The sequence below is a fragment of the Cygnus olor genome, chromosome 8, assembly GCF_009769625.2.
Source record: "Cygnus olor isolate bCygOlo1 chromosome 8, bCygOlo1.pri.v2, whole genome shotgun sequence".
Lineage (NCBI taxonomy): Eukaryota > Metazoa > Chordata > Aves > Anseriformes > Anatidae > Cygnus > Cygnus olor.
The window spans coordinates 1,526,447-1,553,768 of record NC_049176.1 but is presented as its reverse complement, the minus strand read 5'-3'; the positions used below and the strand labels follow the sequence as shown (position 1 = coordinate 1,553,768).

Sequence of the window (27,322 nt, the reverse complement as noted above, 5' to 3'; positions counted from 1 at the left end):
CGGTAGCAGTACTAAGAACTACACTGTGGAAGGATTCAAAAGCACAAACCAACACACACAGGTGGAACAACCTAGTTGGTACACATGGTACTTGTTTTAGCAACTACATTTTCTACCAGGTTTGAGGAAAAAATGGCTTAAGAGGAAGATTGCAGCAGTAAAGATAAAGGATGAAGTATCTGGATGACTGAAATACAGATAGAAGAAAAGGGACAGATCAGGTCAGACCATCTCAACTCCATTCAACTGCTGAATGTAATTTATCAATCTTCTCCACTTTCCAGCTGTCACTAATCTTGAAGCAGTGTTTGATATGGCTAATACATATGAACACCTCAGATTTTAACACTCTACCTAGCAAAATCAGACGATCCATACAGCAGGAATGCATTCTAAATACAATCTTCAGTGTAAGGCTAACGCTCAGTTTCAGCATACCCAACACCCTCAAACTAACAGCAGCACTGCTCTTGTCAAATCCTGCAGATCAACATCAGGAGACCTGCAAAAAAACACTTCATAGGGACAACCCAGGTAAACCTTGCATGAAGGTTTACCGCTTATTATTTTATGTCAGTATCATATACCAGCACAAGTGTGCTGGAACATATAAAGAATTGGCACAATCTTAAAGGTACAATGACAGTCCTTTCCAAAAGTATGCTATAATTTACATTAGCAACAAAGCATTAGGAAATGAATGATACATGAACTAACGAGACTAAAGGTGGACGTAACCCACATTACAGATTTCAGGGGTAGGGAGATGACTTTGGACAAGTTCTAGCCTACTCTATCAACTCAATACTAGTGCTTGGAGTATACTAAATGTACTTCAAAACTACACTTGACCTCCATCTACATTTGGAGATGTGCTCCAAACTGAATGTAATCTAGTGTGTGCTCCTCAACAAAGGGAGAGCAATCAGGAGGTTCTCTTTAAAAGCACACTCTTCATCTGAAGAATCTGAAGTAGATTCTCCCAGAATATCTGCTTGGCCTTGTCTTTCTTACAAACACCATTACCATATGCTAAGTGTGAAAATCTTGCATTACAGTACCAATAATACTCCCAGCTCATCACTTTCAAGCCCTTCTATATAGCTTTTCACCTTTTTACAGTGTTATTTTACTAACCTCAGCAGAGATACTTGAAAAAGACCATCCTTCCCTATGAGTTTGATAAAAGAGTAACTCTACTTGGGATCTCGCTTCTATTCTTATGGAAACAACAAAACGTAGCAAATTCCGTAAACAGTTATGCTACTGATCAGTGGTGTGTTATATGACAAAGTTACCTAACTTCACAAAGCTCTAAAGATATCATGTATATGAAAGGAGTTAGGTAAAATAACACTAGATTGTTGCTTAACTGCAGGTATGTTATTACTTAAGTCTGTTGGGTAAGCCCATTTCACCATCAAGATTTAGCACTGGGATAAGGTTATAGTAACCACACAACATCTAACTGTACCACTGTAACACAGCAGGTCGTCTGTATATGATCAGCAAACTACATCCACAAAGACACTGAAATCATCAAAGGATCAAGTGGGGAGCACATCCTTGATCTGCTGCACGTTGTGGTAGCCAAGTGCTTCACGGAGGGCTGGCAGACAGACAGGAGCACACATGTACCTGTACAACACCCTCACAGGTATGAGAAGCAGCTACAAGCTCTTTGTAAGGGCTGTCAGCATACCCTACTGCCACACGGCCGTGTTTGAGGAACAACTCGGCTCCACTACTTGCCTGTGCAGACAGGACGCACCTAAAAAGTCACCTGCTCGTCACTGTTAGTCCACTGAGGAGAAAATGGAACAAACGAGGAGAATTTGAGCAACGAGGCGGCGGCGCTCGGATGCGCGGCCGCACCTAGAGGACGGGGAGCTCCGGAGCCTCCCTGCGGACCTCTCCCCGGGAGGAGGCCGGCAGCTGCCCCGGCTCGGGCCTCCAGGCCGAGGCCGGCCCCGGCCCCGGCCCCGGCCCCGGCCCCGGCTCCGGCTCCGTCCCCCCGGGGCCGCCCCCCACCCTCCCCGGCCCGGCTCGCTCACCCGTGCTGGGCGGCCGCCCGCCGCTTGTTGAGCAGGCAGAGCAGCGCGCAGGCGGCGGCCGTGGTGGCGCCGGCGATGGCGGAATGGCGCACGGTGAGGTACTTGCTGTAGGCGGCCATGGCGCGAGTGCAGGCGCTGAGCCCCGCCGAGCCGAGCCGAGCCGAGCCGTGCCGAGCCGAGCGGGCGCTGGGAATGCCGGGACGAGGGGCGGGCCGCGGGCGGGTTGTGCAATGGGAGCGACGGCGAACAGCTCCGTCCTCAGGCCCCGCCGGGCCGCGGGCAGCGGGTGAAAGGCAAGGGGGAGGTTCCCCGACCGCAGCCTCGCCCCGCCGCCGGAGGCCGGGCCGCCTGAGGGGCCTCCCGGGGTCCCGGCCGCGCCCCTGGGCCGGGAGCCTCGGCGTCCGCTGTGGCCTCCCCGCCGGACACGGGGTGAGCGCTGCCCGCCTGTAGAGGCAACGCGAAATAAACCTTCCCGAGAGCTTTCTCGTGTGAGTTTTGCCCTGCTGTTTTTTAGGGCTATGCGAGCAGCTGCCAAGGTTAACGTTGAGAGGGCGGAACAAGCCGTCAGCTGCGTGAGTACGGGCAAACAATCCCTGACACCGTCAGTCGGAGCCACACCAGGTGCGGCCGTGCCAGCCAGCCCCTACAAAACCAGTTAGACTCGCGCAGTGCTTTTTCCCTCAGAGTCGATAACAGTTTGACACATTGAGTTATCCCAGCAAAACACCCGTGCCAGCAGAACCGTGTTTAGATTAGATCATCCCCTCTGGGGACATAGCCCTCAAAAAGACACCTGATACTGCGATGAAGTGTCGGTACCTCATGCAGGATCGGGTCGATCTTACGTTTAGAGCCTGTACTGGTGCGATGGTTGACGCTGGAATGACAATTACTCTGGTCAACCTTTTAAATGCAGAACACAATGAAGTTAAAATCAAGGTATCTGCTTTTAGTCTGAGAAAAGCTTTTGATAAAGGCTTTTAAAAATATTTAAATACTTTTGAATGTTGCATTTTTGTCATTGTAGTATCAGATTGTGTGCATAGGTCAGTCCATTTCTCAAATATTCATATTTCTTTCAAATATGTATGCCAGGAGTAGCAGGGCTGAAGCTGCAGTTGATTGAGAAATAATCTGTTTCTTCATAGTGAATCACCACATATACTTTTCTTTCTCATTCTCTCTCCACATCCTTGGTATCATCAGGCATTTGGGGGCAAGTTTATTTTTTGGAGCCAAAACTGGATTCTCAAAACATCAAATTGTTCACATTTTCTACAGCACCGGAGTCAGGGCTGTTTAATCTAGTTTTATGGCATTAATTTGTTGTGTAACCTCAAACTGGTAATCTCTCTGTTTTAAAGCATCATTTGTGTTTTAAGGGAAAAATCATAAACTATTTAAGTTGTTTTCTGATCCTAAGGAAAATATACAGCAGAATCAGAAAACATTATTAAGTTTATTGCATATCAAGATTTTGCTGTATATGTTGCTCAAAGTTGGAGGTCCTGTCATGTTTTCTTAAGCCTTGGATACTTTGGCAGGAGGTAAGTGTAAGAACCTAAAAAGAGGTCGTTTCCTCATCAAATCAAATTTCCTATATTCATATCACTATGAAAATGAAAGTCTACAAATTTTCAGGTTTTCTGAATCTTACAGTTTTGCGGCTACTTTTCATCTCTCTATGCGTGCTGAGATCAAAAGCTGGGTGGTATTGTGGCCTGTTTCTTTACAAATCCTCTTCTCTCCATAACCTGAGGTTGGTTGCACCTTTCCACAGAACTAGCAATCTAATATAGTCCAACTTTATTTACATTCAACGTCCATCTATTTGGGCCATGCTGACCTTTGTTGTTTGCTTGTCTATGTGACTTGTGTTCTGCTATGTTTATCTTCTTCAGCGTCCTTATTTCACTTTTTAAGGCTGCCCAATACCATGTCCTATTACATATTTTTCTTCTAACTTGTCTTTAAATAATTTTACATATACGTATCATCTTTTTTAAGAAACTTGTACCATGCATCCAGTCCTCTACTGTTTCTTCTACTTTGTCTCCATTTTTCAGTGTTGCTTTTTGCTACTTTGTGTAACTAGCTTTGTTAGTTATTCCTAATGTAACTGTGCACTTAGTGTAAAACATGAGGTTTTTATTGATCCATTATTTCATTGACTTACAGCTACACTCATGGATAAGCATATTCTTGATAAAATCACTCACACTGATCAAATGCTTTTGTGGCAGAAATTCCTTCTTTGTTCTGCAGTTTGAGATCTTCTGCATTTCAATACTTACACATTGCAGCCACTTTCTGTTCTTGGCATTCTTGGTAGAAGGCAACTGTGAGAGTTTTCCAAGGTAGCAAGTAACAACAACATTAATTAAAATGTATTTCAAATATAAAAGCTAGAGGTGGACAGGTAGCTTGGAAGAAAGCAAAGCAAACAGTACCAGGACTGTCATCTGTATTAATGATGGCACATACAGTTTCTTAGAAGAAGGAAGAACAAATTGATAACTGTGCTTTTGATATGGTCCACGGTATGGTTCAACTTCTCATTGGCTGTGTAAGAACATTCATAGAAAGAAAGCTATTTGCACTTAAAATAGCGCTATGGAAGACTGAAGTCTGTAGGAAGAAAAAAGCTTATTTACTATTAAAGCCTAAAACCCAGTAAAGGAAATAAGGAGACCTCGTAACAGCAAGTGTTAGGCTATGGTCCTGTGTCTGAAGTGTCAAGCAGCACTATCCATGTAAACACTTCCCAGCCAAGCTGGCTACTTTTTTCTACACAGGATGACACATTCTCAGTTATGCCAGTTTGTGAGACCAGCTTATGAAATAACTCAGAAAATTAACACCGTGAGACAGAAGAGAGTCAGGCAGTTGATCCAGGTTAAAATACAAGAGCTTTTGACAAGTTTTGCAGTGCAACCCCACTAATACTTGAGTGGGCAAAACATAATGTGTTTCACAATAAGTGAAATGTCTGTGTAATAAATAGTAGTAAAAAAATTGCTAAACAGTTCAGACTCTCAAATCGTGTCCTCTGTCAATACTGATTTTAGCCTGTTGAATTTTAGGAAGCGTCTCTAAGACAGGAACATAAGAAACTTGTACAGAGTGTTTTATCCCACTAATAATTATGTGAATACCTTTTTTATTTTTTAATGTAGTCTGGGTTAACAAATAAGATGCTCTGATTTGGTTTCTCTCAGAACAGGAAGAACCTGTATTATTTGCTGTTGGCACTTGGCGTACAACAACCAACTACATTCTGAGAGCAACATATCTAATAATTAAATGAAAATCATGCTGTTTATTGTCGGTCCAATGTAACATTAATATTAGGGAGAGCAATTTACAAGTGTTGTGAAAGGTGTCAGAAGAATTAGATTAATTTATGTAAGTTGAAGTAAGCTGTAAGATGCAAACTGTACAGCATATATAAGTTAAGTTTGAAAGTAGTTTGTATAGTGCTGGTCTCCAATCTGTAGACCTGTACTTGCTTGATTTCTAAGCCCATATAAATTCAGTAAGATTGTTCACTTGTTTGATGTTGAGTACTGCAATATTTGAAAACTCAATAACTAGCAGAGCAAGAGGAACAGTTCCAGGGATTGTCATGTTGTCTTCTGTCAAATGTGTGTTCTCTCTTACATATATCCAGCCATTCTTAGCTTATAGTTTTAGAATTTGGCATGGGTTGCAGGGAAATTAATGATTACTCCATTTGTGCAGGCACCAACGTTAAATGATAAGGTTTTGTCAGTTCTACTGAAGTAACATGCCACAGTATTAATTTCTTGCTTGATTTTTAACAGAAGAAAAACACCTCTGAAGCTAAGCTACATTTAATTAAGTATCAGTGTATGCATGTGTGTGGTGAGTGGAGTATTCCAATGACAAGCTCATCAATACAGCTAATACCAACCAAATGGAATCGTTATATGTTTAGTTACACAGCTTGAAACTCCAGTGTGGGTGAAGTAATGTGGATATGCTATCAGCCACTCAAAAATCAAGCCTCCACCTCCGTGAAATATATGCTGATTATACCATGAGTTTGATCTGTGATTTGAGTGGGGCCTCAGTTTTTGGCTTGAAGAATAATCCCATTGATCTGAATGCTGGAGGAAGACCAAGTAAGGGATGAAATGAATACAAGTAAGATGAGGCAAAATTGAGACCAGAAAAAAAAATAAAGGGCTTGACAAGAAATTGGTGAAGAAGGGCTGCAGAAACTGGAGTGTCTTAGCAAGACAGCATGTAGGACAGGCAACTGAGACACCTTGGTCAGGAAGCCAGTGGAAGAAGGGTTTAGAGACCAGTTGAGCAAGGAGATTAGAGGGGCTGAACAATGATTCTGGTAATGGGAAGGAATCAAATGGTTGAGCAAGACCACACTGGATGTGTGTTGCAAAACAGAAGGATGACACTGAGCTAGTGAGATAAACAGAAAGGAGGGATTTAGAACTAACTGACTGGAGGGGAAAAAGGTTGAAAGAAGGTACTTAAATTTGATGAGCTACAACATGGAACTGTCTAGACCTAGGAACCTGTGGTACCTGAGCTAGCAATTTATGGTGGAGGAGATGTGGGTCCCTTCCTGGATCCAGGATATTCTGTGAGTCTATGAGTGTAGGAGAAACAATTGATAGTAATTTGCATTTTCTCATTTTAAGAACAGCATGAGATATATCAGAGATACATTTACAGAAGCATTCTGTGCTACCAAGTAGTTGCAGTTAAGTGGAGCTTGCTCTAAACATAGTAATTCTTAAAGTACTTAGCATTTAATAACATATTTTTAAATTTTGCATAGTATTTGGATGGTGTTCATTAAAGTCTAGAGCTAGATACTGATTACAAGTGAATTCAATATTACAAATGAATACTAAATAACTGTGTATTCACCAAATGAAGCAGCAATAGTGTGGCAAATATCAATGATTTGTCAAGTGACAGGAAAATAGCGAATTCAATGGAACTGTACAGAAAGTACAAAAAATGGTGCATCTTTGAATTTGATTGAGGAGACCAACAGAGACTTCAGTGTTGGTTAAAGATCATAAAATTGTGAAAAATTGGACTGGAAGGTACCTTTAGGACCATCCGGATTGACTTCAAAAAGATGGTATAGAAAGAGAGGAATGAAAAAGGCCAGGGAAATAAGGTTATTAACATGGAAACCCTCTTAGTTGAATGGGACAGGCAGGAAGAAATATGTTCTTAATATATTGTGGAACAGGTAATAAAATGTGTAATTTAGTGAGGAAAAATCAGAAATGTGAAACAAGTATGCTTTTCTTAAATAAGTATGGGATCAAAAACAATAGATGCAGAAAGTGGATCCGTAAGGAATGTGAAGAAAATAGTAAACTGTTAAATATAAAGCTCCTCTCCATGAAGACACGTAGAAAGAGTGCTGGCGTTCTTTAAAAAAGGGACATGACTAGTACATGTTACTACTATTACATATTGCTACCAACATCTGCTACTAATAGTGTTTATTACTTATGTGTATTATATATTGGTACTAGTAGTAGTTCTGTGATGATACCGGTATTATATTTAATGACAAATGACTAGGATAAGTCATTTAGATTACTAGTGCCCAAGACGATGCTTGCAGTTAAACATGTTTTCACTTGTTCAGTGTGCAGAGATACTGCTTACACAGCTTTCTAGTATAGCTCGTGTCCACAGGAAATTAAAATTTGAAACTGAATTCCTCAGGGAATATAATGTAGAAAACTGTCGAAATGCATTACCCTTCAAGACTTTTGCCCTCATACTATATAGGCCAGTGCTTTACATGTTTTAGAAAAAATGGTGAAAGTCTCTGCAGGTATGTAAATATACACATGTGGATGTATACAAATGCACTTTTTCCTTTATTGATACAGAAAAAAAATCATCTTTCATACAAAAAAATGAACAGTGAAGTTTTATCCCATTCCAGCAGAAGGAAAAAAAAATCATATTACTCTTCTGCCTTAAGGCATAAAGTTGTATGTCTAACCAACGTGAGAAAATTCTCTGTTCCTTCCTACGTAGAGCTACACCCTAAGCCACAGCTGAAAGCTCATCCTACCTGCCTGCCAGCTAGGGCAGAGTTTATAGGGTAGGGCAGGATTCTTTGCTCCAGCTCAGCAAGACTGAACCCACACAGTCCATTTTAATGCCGAATATATAAATAGAAAATACACAGTTTAACTATTAAGTAAATCATCATCCAAATTACATCATTACAAGTCAAATGTCATTGCCCTCTTATCTGAAGATGAGAGTGAGCTTTTACCACAAGTAAAGGCAAGTTTGCATGTTATTATCCCAGATTTGTTAATGCACTACCCTACACACCCTATTTGATCTCACACTAACTTGTTGAGAATAGCATAAACAGGCAGCAAAAATAAGCAATACTATGTATGGACCAAACCTTTAATAGTTGTCGGTGTTAACTAAGCAAAAAGAAACTAACTTAATCCTCTTAGTTCTTTTCCTGAACTTAGTTGTGCCATACATTTGTCCTTGGGGAACACCTGTCCCCTCCCTAATCTTTAAGCGTATTAGATTTTCCAGATCTGAAATTGTAAATCAGGCTTGACTCATGTGACTGCCTGAGTAAATCAGAAGCAGAACAGTTATGTTGTCCTGGTTGTATTGAAATACCTTTCAATACAAAAAGCCCTACGGTCCTGGGAAGAGAAAGATGAATGAAAATGTTAAAAGCAGGCAAAAGATCAAGACACAAGTTCTGAGGATCCCTTGTAAGCACGTTTTGCACAGGTTACTTCAGACACCATTTAAATCGCTGTTTCTCAGATGGATGTTCAATGGGCTCATCTGTGCCACTGTACGTTAAAGCAATAGTTCTACTTACTGGTGGACCTTTACTTCTTCAGAAACATACATCTTTATTTTTTCCTTCTCATTAAGGAAAATTGGAAGCTTCTGTTAGTAACAGAAATAAGGCTTTGGTAGCAGTGTAGCACAACCACTGCCTGTTCTCTCTCCTCTGCTGGGAGGACAGTATCTGGAAAAGATTGAATGCCCGAATAAAGTAGGATTTTATAGAAAGTGGAGCACTGTGACTTCTGCCTTGGATAAAGAAGGTAAACAAGTTAATAAATGAAATCTCAGAAGAACAAGAAAGGTTAAAACAAGCAAAAAAGGTCTAGGGAAAGAGTAAACAGAAGTGGTGAGGGTTCCTACAAACATAGTTTAAATTTAACAGTCATTCCCTAGAAATTCCAGAGATGGATAATAGGACCTCCCAATCACAATAGCAAGCCATAGATGCCAAGTTTATTCAGTTGTGGTTACATAAGCAGTACTTCACTGGTTCTATAAAATTTAATTCATCTTTTCAAACTTTTGGATAATAATCTAAACTTGAAGGTTCTTCTCCAAACGTTCTAGATTTGTCATCTTCCTTTTGAATGCAAAGTGCAATCCCACAATGAGCACAGCATTAACATTTTAGGGATACTGTCGCTTGTGCTCTCAGAATTTGCAAGATAACTAGTAGGAAATAGAAGTTGAACAAGTGTGAGAATAAGGGTTAAAATGCTCTAAAGTTTGCTTTAAATCTACAGAGTTTCCTCCAAGAGCATGAAATATTTTGACCAACACCCAACCTAAACACAGTAGCTCAGGATTTCTTCCCAGATGCTAATTAATAAAAATTGAGTTCTGGAAAAGAACTCAAAAACTGGATACATGGTAGTGAATTCTTGGGTTTGGGAAGTCAAACTAGCTCTTCAAAGACTTGCTTTGACTGTAGGTTTTGTTTGTTTGCTTTCTCAAGGTAGTAGTAATGCAAATGAGAACTCAGATGTAGCACAAAACTCTTAGTCAACCTCTGCCATAAAAACAGAAAATTCTTCTATGCTTGTGACTATTCACTCCATTCGCTTTCTGGTATAGATATCTTACTTAACTACATTCTTAACTTTTGAAGGTTGCATTCAGCATCTTCCTAGCAGCTCTAATGAATTAGTGCGTCCAACCAGTCTTTGGGAACACCTGATCCACCACAGGTAAAGCTGGGCTGACAGCGTGTGGAAGACTCAATAACATTTCCCGAAGGACAGTTTGTTCGAAATTAACACTGGAGAGTGCAGTGCTATACATGACACCATGCTGTGTGGCTCTGTGTTTCTTCCCAGAGGCTTTCTAGTCAATTAAGGACTGAAATACAAATACTACAAAAATCTAATAGCTTTCTTCTAGGCTGGATTCACCATTCAAAAATCATTCAGTACCTTATCATTATCACTTTTAACCAATTTCCTGCCTATATTATAATCCATTATAAAAATTACCAGCTTTGCAAGCATGATAAAAAAATTCTGAGCATCACATAATGTGTTCTATTAACATTCACTTGGACAGTGTATGATGTAACACTGCTTTTGTCTAGAAGATCCATTTATTTTCTGGGGAAAAAAAGTCCAGTACACTCTTGCTACTTTGACATCTGGTTATTCACCACTTCACTGTTATTGCAGACAGCTTGGGTCAAATTCAGGGACCTATGAGACATGAATCCTGTTTTACAGTTACTGTGTTCCCTGCTCTCCCATAGTGCCACCCTGACTTTATACTCATTTGAAATATTTCCCATGGAACTGATCCAACAGCCTTCGGATTCTGGTTTGTTGCAGAATTTGGGGATGAAGACGTTCAGCCCATGCAATTTGATTTTTTTTTCCTTCTTCAAACACATACCCTATTGCTGTATTCTTCTCTCTGTTAATCATACTAGCCTTGTTTGAGGAGTGTATTTAAACCCATTTTAGGATCATAGGGAAAGCTCCCCCCCTTCAAAGCACTTTGCTATGGATTATCTGAACCTTGGCTAGAGTACCCAGTATCATAGCCTGAGACAGACATGAAACGTAAACTCTAAGCTATCCTCTGTCTACCGCTGTTAGAGATTGTGGCCACTCACTGCTGAAAAGTCACAGCCAGATCACAGCAGCTAGGAGTCGTGCAGTTATCGAGTGTGCCACGGGATGGCGCCATCAGGTTAGCTTTGTAGATCACTCAGAGGTCACTTACATTAACTTCATGAAAAAGCAACGCTAAAGGAAACAATACACGCAAATATTATACACTTAATGGAGGGCAATATCTGCATTTGCTGTAATCTTGACAGGTAATTTACATCCTAAAGCTAGGTTAGTTATTTTCTCGGTCTGTATTCATTTCCTCTTCATCCCCAGATCTCATGCACATATTAGAGGTAGCTCTGTGGACCAACAACAGTGAAAGTGAACATCTGCACTCTAAGGGCTTATTGCTGTTGAAACACAGTAGACTTCTTTGCCATCATAACTTCGATTTTATAGTTTTTGTAAAACAGTGCACAAATAATATGAATAGTGTAACTACTAAGCTAGTAGTCTACAGATCTCTTCATTTTCCTTTAATTTACCAATGGTGTATTTATACAGCATATTCCTTCTGCTGTCATTGTAGCTAAACCAGTCTAAGTCACTGTTGGTCTACTTTGGGTAGTGTTTTAGTACTTCGGGGACTAGCAAAGAGGTATACTTGTAAGAGCACCTGAGAAACAGGTATGATATTCCATTTCTGTGGTATGCTGAGTTTTTTTATACACAAAAAAAAAAGTGTTCCTAAGAGTTCCTACATAACTGAAATAGTTGATGTAAATATTCAGGGAGTGATCTGTAAAATAAAACTAAAGTGACTGAGATTGTCAAATGCTTTTTGTTGTTGGTCACAGACCTTAACCTTCTGAGGTTAACAAATTGATACCATTAATTTCACTGTACCAGGAGCCCTGCAGTTATTGAAGGCCCCTCTGTTATTTCAGATTCAATTTGAAATTAATTACATGAACTGACAAGACTACCAGCATCTCTGAACACGGCTCAAAGTACAGACTTGTTGATACGAAATATATACAACATATGATAACTATATGCAGTTTTCAGAAAGTAATACCTGTTTCTTTATTAATAGGAATTCAAAGCTCTAATTTATGTAAATTTTCAGTCTAATTTAGATTAACACTTGGGGGTAAGTCAGGATGGCACTGGTGAAACAGATGCCGTTCTTTTTTTCATTCCCCTCTGTACTTGTCTTACAAGTATGCAATTCTTTAATTTTGTTGACAAAAGTCTTAAATTAAGCCATTATTCTACTCAAGGTTTATCAATCAAACATGAGTAAAAATAGTACTGTTAATGTTCTTACTCTATTACTTACCATCCCAGTTACAGTAGTGCATGTTTTTACTCTTTTCAGAATCATGTTTACCACAATTTTCAAGTCTTAGATGCCTTCTGGTCTCTCTTACTGTATTTTCATTTCTGCTGTGGACATATGAAAAAAGAGCCATTGCTGCTCTATGTTGAAAATTATTTTGGCTATCTAGCCAATGCTTTGCTAGCATGTTGTAGGGCAGCTTCTGCTGCCTCACCAGAACTGTCAAAACGTTTTCTAGGAAGCAACTGTTTTCAGTTATGTTCTTAAGACTTTACCTGTAACAATAAGGACATTTACCTCTGCTCGGAACAAAGTCAGGCAACACGAGTCGGGTGTTAGCTTATAAAATGCCTCAGAAATGGTGATAGGAATAGGACAAGTACATAACAGTGACAAATTACTTCTCTGAGTTTGCATACTCAAATATTTTATTTTCCTAGTTTAATTGCTTAGTTGATTGTTTGGAAAAAAGTATAAACTTGCTGGTATGTTACTGATCTGTCTTGTGTTGATCATGGGACTCCTCTTGTTATTCTGTGCAAATTATGTCAGTAGCTACAGAAACATGGAATTGTGATCCAGACTACCAGTTGATAATATTCTGGGACAAGAATTATTTTGTCTTAATCTGCCTGAACAGCTTTGCAAAATTCCATTGCTTTATAGAATAATATTGCATGCCTGATCAGGAATCATAACTGAAATTTTCTTCTTTCATCACAAGTGAAAGCAAACCAGCAGCATTCCCTTCTCCATACAGGTCTTTCATTGTAAAGGAAGCAATTAAAACTTGCACTCATAACCACAACTTATTACAATAAACAATTCTTCTTTCATATATCTGTTCTAAGCCTTTAGTGAGGAATTGTGTTTGATGACGCTTCTAGACTCAAGTTTCTGTAGTCACAATTCCATCCAGGAAACTTCTAAATCTTCAGATGCAAATGAACACATGAAACTGGTTATGACCATGGGACTGGGTGCATAACCCACTTTCATCAGAAAGATCGTGGTGCCTTACTCGATAAGTGTTATATTAACTGTCAGGAATTCAGGCAGTGGCCTCCAAGTGAAGACAATTAAGCTATCCTACCAGATCTGGAATGTGTTGGGAGCAATCCACTGACTACTAGGGAGGGAGGGAGGGAGGGAGGAAGGAGTCCTGCTTTTCCTTGTTAGGGTGCGCTGCCACCCTAGGGATAAGAGAATTGGTTATTTTCCTCTTGAAGAAAAAAAAAAAGGTTTTATGTTCCACCTAAAGCAGGTGATCTGAACAGCTTAACCCTTTCCTGCTGTGTATGATATATTCAACAGTAGTCTTTTTTTAAAAGAAATATATTTGTAGGAGTACAAAGCAGGAAAATTCTGATTTAACATACCACCTACCTGTAAGTTTCTCTGTCCCTGCTGGAGGACACAGGGAATCAGTGCTTCCCACTGGGAGGGGGAGGAATCTGCTTTGCATCCCCAGTGCACAGGCAGTCACACAAGTCCAGAGCAGTAGCAGATTCTCCCATATTTGGTAACACTGCTACACACTGAAAATTGAAAACAGAACTTCACAAAAGGAAGAAAAAGTTATCAATGGAATTTTAACTAAAGCCTTATGTATTCTGGCACCATGCTAAGCCACACAGAGCATACAAAATGTGCTAGAACGCATTTGGGGAATGTCCTCAAGAGGTCATTTTGATGTGCAGGGTCATGTGCTGTTATTTCCTTCTCCTTACTGATTTGTTTCACTCGTTGCACAGTGGCACTGATGGAGACCCCGATTCCTGCAACTTGTTCTGGTAGAGTCTGTCCTCACAGATCAGGTTTTGTGGCAGAAACCAGATTCAGAAACTCAGACTGAATTTCAGTACAAAGCCGTGATTCTCAAGTGTCAAAACAAAAAACAAACCACCAGCACAAAATAAATAAATAAAATACCACAAGTCTAGTTTTTAAAGCTGTGGAACTCCCTGCTACAGAATTTTGGAGTTGCTAAAAGTTTACATGGTTTCAAGAGAGAGCTGCACAAGTTAACAGAGGAGGAATTCACTGAAAAATACTAAATATACAGAAATAATGCCTGGCTCAGGAAGTCTCTTAGCTGCAAATGGCTGGAAGCTCAGGGAAGCTGTTATACATTCCTGTCCAGTGCTTATCTTCCTTAGGCATCCATTCATGGGCGTTATGAGAAACAGGATCTTACCCAGCTTGCTCGTTCTTATGTTCTTCTTTTGAAGCATTACCTCTCTCCAGAGTTCTTTCTACATACATTTTACATTCACGTTACATTTTTATTCTTGAGAACTCCTTATTTGAGAGACAAGGTACCAGAGATGATAAAAAGACATACTAGTGAGACTAACCCATACCCCAGTAAGTATCCTGCACTGAGTCTTTTAGGTTCCACACTTGGATTTTGGCAAGTTATGTGAAGAACCCGCTCTATAACAATGGTGCCTTTCACTATTACTTACTTCCTACACTGTGATAAGCTACATTTAAAAATGTAGTACACCAGCTTTTTAAGTGTAAGGAAAAAATGTTGACATCAATTATTAGTCTCCTTTTGAGACACTAACTGTATATATTTATATTCTGAGCGTACTTATATATGTCTGAAGACAAGACAGCTGTTGCTGACACAGCACACAAGACCATAAAGAGGCAGTGCATATTTCTTCCTTTTATTTCCTTTCCAACTTCTCTTCAAGTCTGAAGATTTTTGTTTCTCTGTCTGATTTTGAACACAGTTATCAATTTTCCACGTATCTTCCACCTTTGAAGTCTTTTCATATTATCTTTGAGGATTTTCTCATGGTTTTCTGGCTTCCAGCCCTTGCAGCAGCATTCCCTGACATACCTTTTGATGTTTTTGTAAGTCACTGACATACAGCTTTTACCTGCCAACAGACTTCAAAGCCTGCAATGTTTGGCAGTCAAGCCTGTCTCAGAGCTTTTTTCTGGTTGGAAGAAGTTACTGAAATTAAGTGGCAAATCCTCCATCAGCACTGGAGTCACATTCCTACCCTAGAGAAGATTGCCAGCGTTGCTTTCTTGACTATATGCTGCTTCATGGCTAAACCTTGATTTGGTAGCTGGGGAGGATGGTCTCCAAAAGCACTCCACAAAATGGTATCAGGGTGGCAAGGAAGAAACCAGCCTTGGTTTGTGGCCTGCCCTCAGTAAAGACCTCTGGCTCTAGGAGAACGGAATTTTCTTCTCCATAGGCTTGGACCTACTCAGACGTCTCTTCCAGAGCAGCTACTAGCAGTGTCCACCAAAGCAAAAGGTCTCCATCTACAGTCCCAAGGGGAGGTGCTAAGGTACTGGGCTACCATACCAAGGTGAGAGAAAACTAGTACAAACCTCAGCCCTCATCTCTGCCCCGAGAGTTCCCTTGTGGTTCCCAAGATACCTCCTATATTCTTCGTGGAAATAGGTTCCTGGTTTTCAAATAGCTCCTTTTAACCAAGCAGCTTCTCAGTTCCTAAAGAAATACACATTCATTTTTGGGAGGGGGAACCTCTGCCACTTGGAAGCTAGTTTAGGTTCTCTGCTATCCCTCAGGTTTTATGGTCCCCTCAAGAAGGGACTGACAGAGCCTGCCACTGAACCTCCATGTTCAACAGCAGCCCTTGTCATGTAGGCCTGACGTGGCAAAGTCTCCTGACGGAGGCACCCCATCATACATGGGGACCACCACCTTTCTGAGCCATGGCGCAAGCTGGGGTACTTGTGGTGACTCTCCTCATGCATTCCTAGCAAGACAATTTGATTCACAATGGAAAGCTGAGGTGGGGCTCTCTGGTCAGAGTGTGTTCTGCTACAGATCAGGTGACATCAGTGGCACTTCTGTTTACTGGATTTGCAAGCTTGTCAATGTAGATTTCTCATTGATGCTGTTAGCAAGCACAATTCCATAAAGCTAATGTGCCAATGAGCCAGTAATGACTTGGACATAAACAACTAGAGCTTTAGTTATTTTCAATTATTATTTTTGCAATTTGCAAATTTTGCAATTTTCTTTTTATACTGAGTTATGTATTATTCAGATATTTCATTAGGGATGCAGATTTATAAGATAATATTTGATTAAACCAAGCTCTTTCTTAATAGCTATGCAATAAATGGCAGCTAGTTTGGCTTCTATCAGAATAAAAGTGTTAAAATACAGTGGTTTTCAGTGTAGCTAATTGTACTCTGTATTCTTATGCCATATATATAACCAAAAGTACCGGAGCTTTACATATTTCCTTTGTTGACCTTTAACCAATAAATATCATGCTGAATTCTTTTATCTAGGCAAGATGACAGTAGTAGATCAGTCATATTACCTTATCACGTAAGCCTTCTGTGATCAGTGTGGTACTTTAGAATATATACTGCTCTATTAGAGAAGTATTTTCTAATATACATGTATAAAATAATGGTCCCGATTTTGTGCATATTGTTCAGTAAGGAGTTTCTCAAAGAGCAGAAAACCTGTTTTTCATTGCACAGTAGAATGTTAAATAATAGTAAATAACATGTCATTTAAACAAAGGCCACAGCGTGGCTCACACATGTTATTCAAATCCTATATTACAACAGCATCTGCTGTCTTACAGACATTGAGATTCATGGTTACTATTTAAAGCAACAACAGGAAACAAAACAACAATCAAAACACTGCTGATGTTTGGTTAGCAACTTTTGGGCCAAGTCCAGTGAGAGAGTGATGGGCTGTAACACTCAGTGTCCCAGCCTGTGGTCTGCAAAGAATTATGTACTGGTACCTACACTCCCTGTATTGTGCCCAAGAAGAATTAGCAGCCTCATTAAACAACAGCTGAACAACCCGTGCCTTGAGAGAAGAGCCATGAAGGTCAGCAGAAAAACACTTTGAGAAGTTTAGGTGCTGCATGTAGCCTGCAGGGAAGCTCACAGCTAAGGTCCACAAACATTTACAACAATTTCATCAAAAATGGACTGGAGTTCACTATTCTTACTGTACCAGGAATTAGAACACTCAAGGATATTTAAGAGATGTTTATTAACTTGCTTACCCTTAGATCACCCATACCTACATCTTTTCAACTTACATTTATTTGTAGCAGATCTGTTCACATGGACAAGTCTTGCAGCTGCATGTCATGTGTTTTCTTACCCTCTATTCATAATTGTATTACTTAAGTGAAGATCCAATACTTTGGATTAAAGGAAGGAAATACTGATAGGTAGAAAAGCTCAGTACCTGGCCCCAGGATATAGAATGTTGATAATGTAAAACAGAAATGTTAGAGTAGCTAATCCTCTCCCCAAAGCTTTGTCTGAAGTTCATATTCATGATTGAGACATTCATAATTATTATTAACAGAAGCAAACAGACTTTTTAGATGAGCAATATCATTGACAACTTATGTAAAGCGCTCAGCAGGACTAAGAGCAAAGCTCTCTCCCGAGTCTCACCTCTGTTAGTAATCTGGACCCTACTTACGTACACAATTGGTCTTAGCAAATTCAGATTTAACATCCCAAGGCAAGAGAGACGGGCAATAGCATTGTACTTTCAAAAGCCTATGAACACATTGTGATCACTTTAACAACTTCATTAAACACTATCATAGCCTCTAGCATGTATACTCATCAGTGTTGAATGAAGTAGGATAACATTCAAAGACCTAAATTAATGCAGGTGACTAAGACTACTGCATCACAAAGCAGACTTGCTTGATTTGGTAAGAAGACATTAGAAAGAACTTGCCTGAGACATTCAAGCTATAAATTCCAGAATGAAAAATACTGAATGAGCTCCTTATATGAAAAAATACTTCCTTTAGTAAAACGCAACCAGCATATGGAATTCAGTAAAATCTTCAGATCAGCCATACATTATAGCTGGATTATTTTTTGTAGCATCATTAATATTACGGTTAGATGTTGCCTCTAGTTATAAAACTAAATTATCAGATAGATCTACTCTAGCATAGAGATTCACTATTTATGAGCTATGGTAAGGATAAAATATACCTTGCTCTGTAATGATGAGAATAGCCTATATTCTCCAGTCCTTTTCTGAAGTATCAGATGCTGGGCTTTAGTCATGCACAGCAGAACACAGTTCATCACTTTCCCCACTGCCTCCACCCCCATATCCGAGCTGTCCCCCAGCCACAGTTTCAGGCTGTGATACAATGGCACACACAGTCACCGTACTTCAAGTTTGCCACAAATAGGTTGATTGTCCCTACTAGCCAATATCCACCAGCTTTATTCTTCCATACTGCTCGTTAAACAGGGTTCAGCTGTATTCTTACAAGCATACTTATACTAACATACATTGTTACGAGATTACTAAATGCAGTAGTATAAGACATTTTTTTTGCCTGCATAACTGCAAGCAGCTAGGAATAGTTTTGGTTTAACTACTCTTTTTCTTTCCTACTTCTCCTAAGGTAGATGGAAGAAAAAAAAAAAAGCAACACACATCCCTATATCTGAAACGTATGTTGGCACGAACAGTGAATATGAGAGTTTCTTCCTGCACAAACCCTACAATGGCTGAGGCACCAACAGTGCTAGTCCTTAGTGAGTCTCTCTTATGCTTGTCTATGCTCCGGCATAAAAACATGATCCCTCGCAGCAAAACAGCATATGCTTACCAAAAAAGACTACAAGACTATCCCAGGAAACTCTAATCCACAATGAGAAAAAAAGTATTTCAGCGTCACCTAAAACCGGTTGAGAAACTGCAACTCTCTACACCATCACAAATTGTTATGCTTACATTCACCAGCACAGACGCAAGACATGTTTTCTTTCTTGAAAAAATGATTCTAGTTGACTACAAGACCTTGAACCATACAGGGTTATTTTAAACTGGATCATTTTATCAGGCCTGGTAGGACAATTACACCAGAATATCAGAGGTGGGAGAACGAAGGAGAAGGCAAAAATATAGCTCTGGAAGTACTAACCTCTTAATCACATCATGCATTTGATTGTTATTTAAGGACCTTACCTGGTTTCCTAATGTGAAATATACCATTCTCTCTTGCAGAGAAGTACTTTTAATTTACCTCTGAAAGTTTGCTTTAAGCCTTGTTACACAGCATTTTTCTTACATCTCCTTTTTCTCTAGCAACGTTTATGAAACGGTAGAGGATTTGGGGTTTTGTTTGCCACATTTGAAATCACTTACTGTTGTGTAAGGAGTTATGCAAATAGAGGAAAAAAAAAAACATATTTCTAGCCATATATACTTTTCTGTTGTTTTCATCTGATTTATCAAACGCTTAAGCTACTGAAAACTTTCAGGAGTGTACAAAGGAATTCTTGCTTTGCTGTTGAGAGCAGTGATGGTCGGTGGTTTCAGGGTGATTCTAGCATGCTCCAGAGCAGTGAAAAACAGCCCAGGTGTGCCAGGAAGCCCCACAACACCCTGCCAGGCGCCTGCTAGCATCCTGGGCAGCATCAGAAGCCACCTAACGCAGTCTCTGTATCTCTTAATCTACTTCAAACTCTGAATTCAAAACACAAGGCCAGCAGAAGCTCCCCCACAAGACAAACCCCAACACCAGCAGCTTGCTGTACTGCCTCTTTCTCAGCCAGCAGGCAATAACCCTGTAACCCAGAGCATATCAAAACAACAGCCTGACTAAGAGCATTTAGCAAGACACTACCTACAAGCAGTTCCCAGCCAAACCCCTGTTCTCTCCTACTCCTTAATTGTTGGGCTTTGTCTCCCTTAAATCCAGCTGGTACTGGTACAGCAGGTGGGGCTAAGGGAGGAGGGTGGTTAGCTTCAGGCCTCCTGGCTCTGTGAGCAGTAGGTCGCTGTGCCATAATTGGGGTTGGTTAATAGCGCGTTTGGCAAGCCAGGAAGGTTCTGGAAGTAGTTTCCTTCATGCAGTCTTTCCTCTCATTCCTCACCACCCACTGTCCTTGACAATTGCTAGTTAAGGTGGAAGTTTTTAAGACATGACTTGTTAAAAGTTAGGAAATGGGGTGCTGCCCATGCCAGCAGCAATCTTTTTCCCCTGGAGGATTAGCAAATTGAGCTGTCCTGTGTCCAGCTGCAACTCCTCCATCACACTTCCAGCCTTGCATCATTTTTGAGGAATAGCTTACGACAGTATGCAGATCATCCTGAGCAGGGCAGGATGTCGTACAAAAAGAGGAAAGACCAGGGAAAGAGTTTGAAATTAGGCCAACTGATATAAGCGAAAAGAAAAGCCCACCAGTTTGGGGGCATTGGGTTTGAGATAGAGGCAGTGAAAGGTCAAAACTATATAAAGCTGAGAAGAACTGCTCTACATTGAACCATATATATATCAACCAGGTTATCTGAGAGAGAAAAGTCAGTAATTGTGAAAAAGGAGAGCTTAGTGGAGAAGAGGACTATTCGCAGGTGATGAGGTGATTGAGTGATTATCTCCTGTGAAAAAGACTGAGGCCTCATTCATCACGTTAAGAAGTATGGAGGGATTATCTTGGAGGTGAATTATAATCAGCCGTTAAACCAAATATGTGTTTTTTAATACCTGCTGGAGCTGTGACTTTCACTTCCTGTACTCGTCTTTTGAAGTGTTTTGTGGTCTGCCTTGAAGATCAGGACTGCGCAGGGAGGGACGGCACGATCCCTTGGTGCGAGGCCTGTGTCTGCAGGTGATGGGGGTTTCTGTTCCTCATCATTTGGCTCTGCGAGTTCATTCCAGTGCACAGTGGCTGCCTAAGTTTCACCCACATAGTTTCCCTGAGGGCATTTGGTGCACTGCTTGAAATATGCTTCATTCGAGGAAGTGCATGTGGATCTGGGTATCTCAGGGGGTTCTCAGGTAGGCGGTGTTTATTACAGTCAAATTGGAGATCTCGTGAGAGGAAAAAACACTTTTCCAAGCCAGCAGTAGGTGTAATGGCAGAGGAACAATTTTCTGAGTTTTCTCATTGTTGGGTAGGATGATTTTGTACAAAGAATTTTCAGTTTTGTGTTCTAGCTGTTCTTCTTTGACTGTTTGTTAAATCTTATAACATAGCTATGGATAAGATCTTATTTTACCAAAAATGTCACATTATTTCCTTTAACAGTAGCTGAGTCCTGAACTGTTTTCTGATACACAAATGATATTGGTCTTTTGCAGGAGCTTGTATGTAAGAAATGATTCTTGGAAAGAAATGGTTTATGGAAATGCTTCTTCAGAGCAGAATTCTCTCTTTGCTGGAATGTAAACAGAATGTGGAATCTTCTTCCAACATAGCTCCGTAAGTCATTTGTTTAATCTTATTTGCAGTGTTGCTTAGTGTGTGGTAGAAGGGGGGTTACAATACTAACAAATACCCAGCTCTGTATTGAACTCTTATTGCTCATATTAACTTATATACTAATTATGTCTTCCAGCTAATCTAGAATATTTGGTTCTTCAGCAGATAAATTGAAGAACAGAGCCGGTATTTTGAAACGAATTTATTAACAAATACCACTTTCACAGTTTTAGTTACATTAATGGCGCTACATGGAAACATATCTTCTTTCTAGCTTCTTTCTAGCTTTCATCAGGGAAGCTTTTCCTTGATTTCAAACGGACTTTTATTTTTTGTGAACAAAGTACTATTCAATGCCGAGAAGGGAGAAACGGGCACTTGGAGTTTACTCCATAGATTGTTTTCTCATAAAAGAGATGTGCTGTGGCTATTATTTCACCGTGTACACATGCGCTATATGGGGAAAAATCTGTTTAAAAAATGTACAGGTGGCTCTTAATGAGTTAGAGTTCAGTGCCTGCTCAGAGGAAAATTCAGCATTTTTGATGAAACTAAATTCAGTTTTGGTTTCTCTTCTTGGAGAATACATTGTTGAGGTACTATGCTATCTTTATTGCCCTGCTGTTCACTATTTGCCTAATAACTGACTGTTCATTGTTCTTGTTCATTCCAAGTAAACTATGACATTGGATGATGTGCAGAAAAAAGAGGTGACTTTAAATAACTTTCACATGTTCAACTTCTGTTGCTTTCTTGAAGCCTGCATTAGTGATGCTGTAGGTTATATTTGGCTAGAAAGGACCTTAGCCCTGTAGAGCAACAAGAGATGACAAAAACATAGCAGCTGTCAGACTTCAATCCTCCTTTCAGTTTACCTGTTGCAGCAAAAATTGCAAGCTAGGATGTAGACCTGGCCTTTTGTGAAAGCCATATTTTCTTGAAGGTGTATCTGTTACTTCTGTGTATCTTTCATGTCGTATTTTCTAAGGCAATTTAGGCGACAATCAACACTGTACAGTTTGTGATATGATTGGGGCTGTTTTGTGCTAGTTTTGATTCAGGGGGAATGCAGAGAATTATGTATTCAATTTGGCAGCCAAACTGAAATCGGGGAGGAAAAAAAGCTCTGAACAACTGAAATGGAAAAGTACTTTGGTGAAGAAAACCCCAAACTTCACTTAACATTCACGTAACATGGCAGATGTGGGGTCAAATCATTTTTTCTCCCACAGTGTAGAACTCTTTCATGTTTTAAATCATGTGCCGGCAATAAAATATTTCAGAAGCATAAAAGCATTTAATCTTAGGATTTGTAACTTCCATCACTTTCAGTTTCACTTCTGATTTTTTTCTGCAAATAAATGGTTCACCAAATAAATTGATGAATTCTAATATAGACGCATGTTAGTCTATGGGGGGACCAAAGTAAGAGAAAAGACTAATGCACAGAGTGGCGAGGCATGAAGAAATGTATGTCTGCTTCAGAAACAGCAAAAGGACTAGAGCGGGATACGTACTCAGGCCAGCAGAGCTTATTCTTCCTTGCATTTTCTAAAATGTGCCTGGAAATGGTGTAATTATAGTAAAATAAAATGCTTTATCTTTTCAAGAAGTGTAACAAAGACAAAGAGTCTGCTGTAGCTGCTATACGCTTTTCTGAAAGGTTTGGGAAACCGAATGGTATCCATTGCTTTGTAGCCTATCAATTGATAAGTATAGGTGGAATTTCTTATTTATCTTTTTATTGCTATCGTACACTTATCTAACAGTTTCAATGACTTTTCCCAAAATAAACCTTTAATACTTTTCCTGATTATGTGATTGCTGATTGTACTGTTTAACACACATTCCGCATGATTGTTCCTTGCTTTCACATTAAATTAGTTTACAATTGTTTGTCCTGGCCTGATTTTGACATCTGCTGGATCAATTACCTGAATCATCAAAATCTTTTTGAAGCTCAGGGCATTGTTTTCTGTGTTTGTTTTTCTCCACACTTGGAAGACTTGAAGAATTTATGACCACTTACTTAATTTCTAAATTTACACCACATTTTATTTAGTGGTGGGGAGTTTTTTTTTAAGGTAAAGAAGTTACTGAACGATACTTGAAATTAGCACGAGAGATAAGTGATGTCACAAGTTGCTTTAGTTTGGTTGCTTAGTTTGGGGCTTCAGAAATTCTGGTAGAATTGGGAACAGAGTTCTTCAACTGGAAGCAATTGTTTGCATACATGGAGGGGAAGAATGGTCCGAGGAGAGTGGTGCCCTGACACAGCCCTGAATGAAGCGTGCTGGAGTAGCTGGGGAAGGAGACTGGAGGAGCGAGGACAGGGAACGTACAGATGGGAGACCTGGAACTGCTGGGGATGGCAGACTGGGCCTAGACTTACATCAAGGCCCTCAGCATCTCTGATCTAGAGTATATCCCATTCCAGAGCTTCACGTCTAGGACTGCTGGATTCACGTGGCCCTCGATGAGCAAGGCGCAAGGCGTGGGCTGCAGTCCCTGCTCTAGCAGACAGAGTTCCCGCTGCCCCCGGCAACCCTGAGCTGCCGCAGGAGGTCTGTGCGGAGGTCCGAAGGCCCCGCCGGTGCGGAACGATTTTGGTTTCTGTATGGTGCTGCGTGGCCGGTGCTCCAACGGCTTCCCTCGTCCTCTGACCACGCCGTCACGCACGGGTGTGTGCGCGCACAGCCCCTGCCCGCGCCGCGCCCCGCGCTACCCCCGAGCGCCGCGCGCTTTCCCGCGCCCCGCGAGCACCGCGCGTCGACCGCGGGGGCGTGGCCTGGCGAGACAGGAGGCGTGGCTGCCTCAGGCTGCGCCCCCGCGGGGCTCAGCCGGCCAACGGCGTTGGGCGGGCGTGAGGGGGCGTGGCCCGCGGCGGCGGCACCGGGGGCGGCGGCGGGGCGGGGCGGGGCGGGGGCTGCGCTCCGTGGGCAGCGGGGCGGCCTCGCGCAGGGCCCGCGGCGGCCCGGCTGCTGCCTGCCTCGGCCGCAGCTCTCCGGTAAGGGCCGCGGGGGGGGCGGAGGGAAGGAGAGAGGGCGGCGTGGCCGCCGCGAGGCGAGGAGCGGCGGGCGGCTCGGCCCCTCACGGGACCCTGGCGCTGGGCTCCAGGCGGCCGCGGCTGCCGCCCCGGCGGGACGGGACGGGACGGGACGGGACGGGACGGGGAGCCGCGGGTTGTGGCGGGGCTGGCGGTGCGGCTTCGCCCTCCGCTGCCCCGCGCGTGCTTCGCTTCCCTTCCCATCCCAGCCGGGAAGCTGCGCTGGGAGAGCACGTTTCTGGACCGGCTGCCTTTTTTTGTTTTCCCTTCCCCGTGGGGACCGGCGGCGCCTGGCCCCGGACCGGCTGCACGCGTCGGTAGCGAGGCCGGGGCTCGCTTTTCCTCCCCCGGGTTCGCTGTCCCGAGCCCCCGGCCCGGCGCGGCTGGCAGCGCCCCGCGGCGGAGCAGTGGCTGGCCCCCGGCCCGTAGCTCTCCGGCAAGGTGCCTCCGGGAGCGTGGGCTCGCCGCGGGAGCGGGTCCAGCCCTGCACGCTGCTCCAAGCTGCCTCTGGAGCTGGCCCGACTTAAAAGGGACGAGCCTGGTTTAGATGATAGGGAAATCTGTCCTGATACAGATAGATAGGTAGCGGGTTCGTTAAAGGAGAGAAGGTTGGGCGGCTTTTTTTTTTTTTTTTTTGTGATTACGAAGTGCCTTTGTACCCCTGAGAATTTTATGTGGGAACAGAAGAAAGTTGCTTAAACGTTATGCTTGATGTTTAATGTAAACCGCACTTCAATCCAGCTGAGCTGTTTAGAATTGCTTAATTATCGGCGTTATTTGTATGGACTTATGTGTGCTCCTCCAGGTACAGCCTGTAAACACCAAACAGAAAGCAGAGCAGCTAACCTGGGTTAAATTCTGAAGTTTTCTCCCCTGGCCCCTGCACCCTGTGCGCAGTCCCTGGAAGCAGTGCCAGGGTAATTACAGAAACAACTGCTCTCACCACCTTTCCCTTGATATTCTGAAATTGCAAGGAGAAATAAAGTAGAAATAATGGGAAAATAATTGCAGTGCGTTAGAATAATGCCTGCTGAAGTACGTGGGGGGAGTGTTCAAAACATTAAAGGCGCTGTTCCTTTAGTTAGTCTAACCAAAAACAGAAATACGTGTGGTAGCCCATTTCAAGCTGCATTTAATACTCAAATAGTAGTGACTTATTTTTCTCTAAAAGTGGTTGAATTTGAAATTCCAGCTGGTTGGTATCTGCAACCAGTGTTAACGTTTTAATCTGACATGTTCCAATTTTTCTTTTCTTTTCTTTTTTTTTCTTCCCTGTAGTGTTTACCCTGTAGTGTAAATGCTGAGAATTTCTCCTGGTGTTGAAAAAATAATACCAGGCATTGTGAGAGCTGCTGGAACCAAACCCGGCTCTACCACCTGGAGTTCGCTGCTTGGGGAAGAATGGCTTAACCTGATGTGGTTAGCATTCTGTTTTCCCAAAACTAAACCAATGTGGATAGGTTTTTTACTTATACGAGTGTAATAGCCCCCAAATCTGAGTATTTTTATGGTGGAATTTTAAGGTGTGCTAAAGCAGAATAACACCCTTCAAGCTAACTGCACCGAGACTTGCAGATAAACTGTGGTACTAAAACATGTAAAATGGCTTCACTTTGCAATGTCTTTCCTTTGATTGGCTTTCATATTAAAAGATAGCAGGTTTAAAGGCCCATATAACTTCTTTCAGGATGTTTTTGTTTCTCAGAAGGTGATAGTCAAAGTCTCTTGCTCAGCACGATCTACGCAAAGAAAATCACCCTATCAGATCACAGCTGGCTATTATCTTAAGAGACAGGATGCTGAATGCAGCTTGGTGGTTGATGCAAGCTGGGTTGTTGCTTGTGGTCTGTATCAGAAAGGTTTTTGTAATTGTTTTCAGTTGTAGTAACATTTCATGGTAAAGAAAGGGCAAGTGTAATACTTAATTCTTAAGGTTTCCGAAATAAGTACTTAAGGAACAGACTTTTTCTCGTGAAATAAGCGCGCAACATGCTTAGCTTTAGAAATGAGTTTTGCACACCTCTGATTTTTATTTGCTGTACAAATTAAAAAAAAAAAACACATTTGAACAGTCAACAACCTTTATAAAGCTTCCGTTAAACATTGTAATGTAAAGTAGTGTCATCTTAAAAGAATTTTTGGATCTTGTCAGTACAAAATGTTACATCACGTGTATTTCTACACTAATCAGCATTTTTCCTTCTCCTCCTCCTTCCCCCTCCCACAATTTTTAAGGGCTTCATCTTGGACTTGTCAAATGGACATTAACCAATACTGAATGTTAACTGCGGGAGCTCTATAAGCACAGCGGCTGCTGGGATGTTGCGACAGAACGGTGGAAGTAACAAACGTGGTTTGGGATTAGCCCGGCTGTCTACCTCCAACTTCTTCACCATCTCTAATTCAGGAAATTGGGGAATGGGGCGCAGCACCAAGAGCAGCTCTCTGAGCAGCATTAGCTCCAACTCTGATTGTTATGACAATCCTGTTGTGGACCCGGAATATATCATGCAACTGGTGAATGATGTCAGAAAATTTGCAGATGTGCTACTCTATTTGAAGGAAGCCATTCTTTCAGAAGGTATGCCAGTTGATTTTTATCCTAAATTCTTAGGTTTTCTGAAACTCCCACACCTCTACTCATATGGTTTTATCTAGTGTTTGCTGTGGTTATCTTCCCCTTTACTTCTCCCCTTTATTGCCCCCCCCCCATGCATGATGGTTGTGGGAAATGGTGGTTGTT

At 41.5% G+C, this 27,322-nt stretch overlaps 2 protein-coding genes across 2 annotated transcripts in view; one reads left to right on the top strand and one right to left on the bottom strand.

Annotated features, from left to right (window-relative positions):
• The window catches only part of ABCD3 (ATP binding cassette subfamily D member 3), a 30,892-nt gene extending 28,502 nt beyond the window's left edge, over positions 1-2,390 (bottom strand). The window contains exon 1 of the mRNA XM_040564806.1: positions 2,055-2,390. Within this exon, the coding sequence (XP_040420740.1) occupies positions 2,055-2,173 (119 nt within the window). The 5' untranslated portion in view covers positions 2,174-2,390. The remainder of the gene's footprint in view (positions 1-2,054) is intronic.
• Positions 2,391-2,541: 151 nt separating this feature from the next.
• The window catches only part of ARHGAP29 (Rho GTPase activating protein 29), a 78,242-nt gene continuing 53,461 nt past the window's right edge, over positions 2,542-27,322 (top strand). The window contains 3 exon segments of the mRNA XM_040564804.1: positions 2,542-2,626; positions 21,413-21,533; positions 26,815-27,160. The gene's annotated coding sequence lies outside the window, so the exon portion shown is untranslated.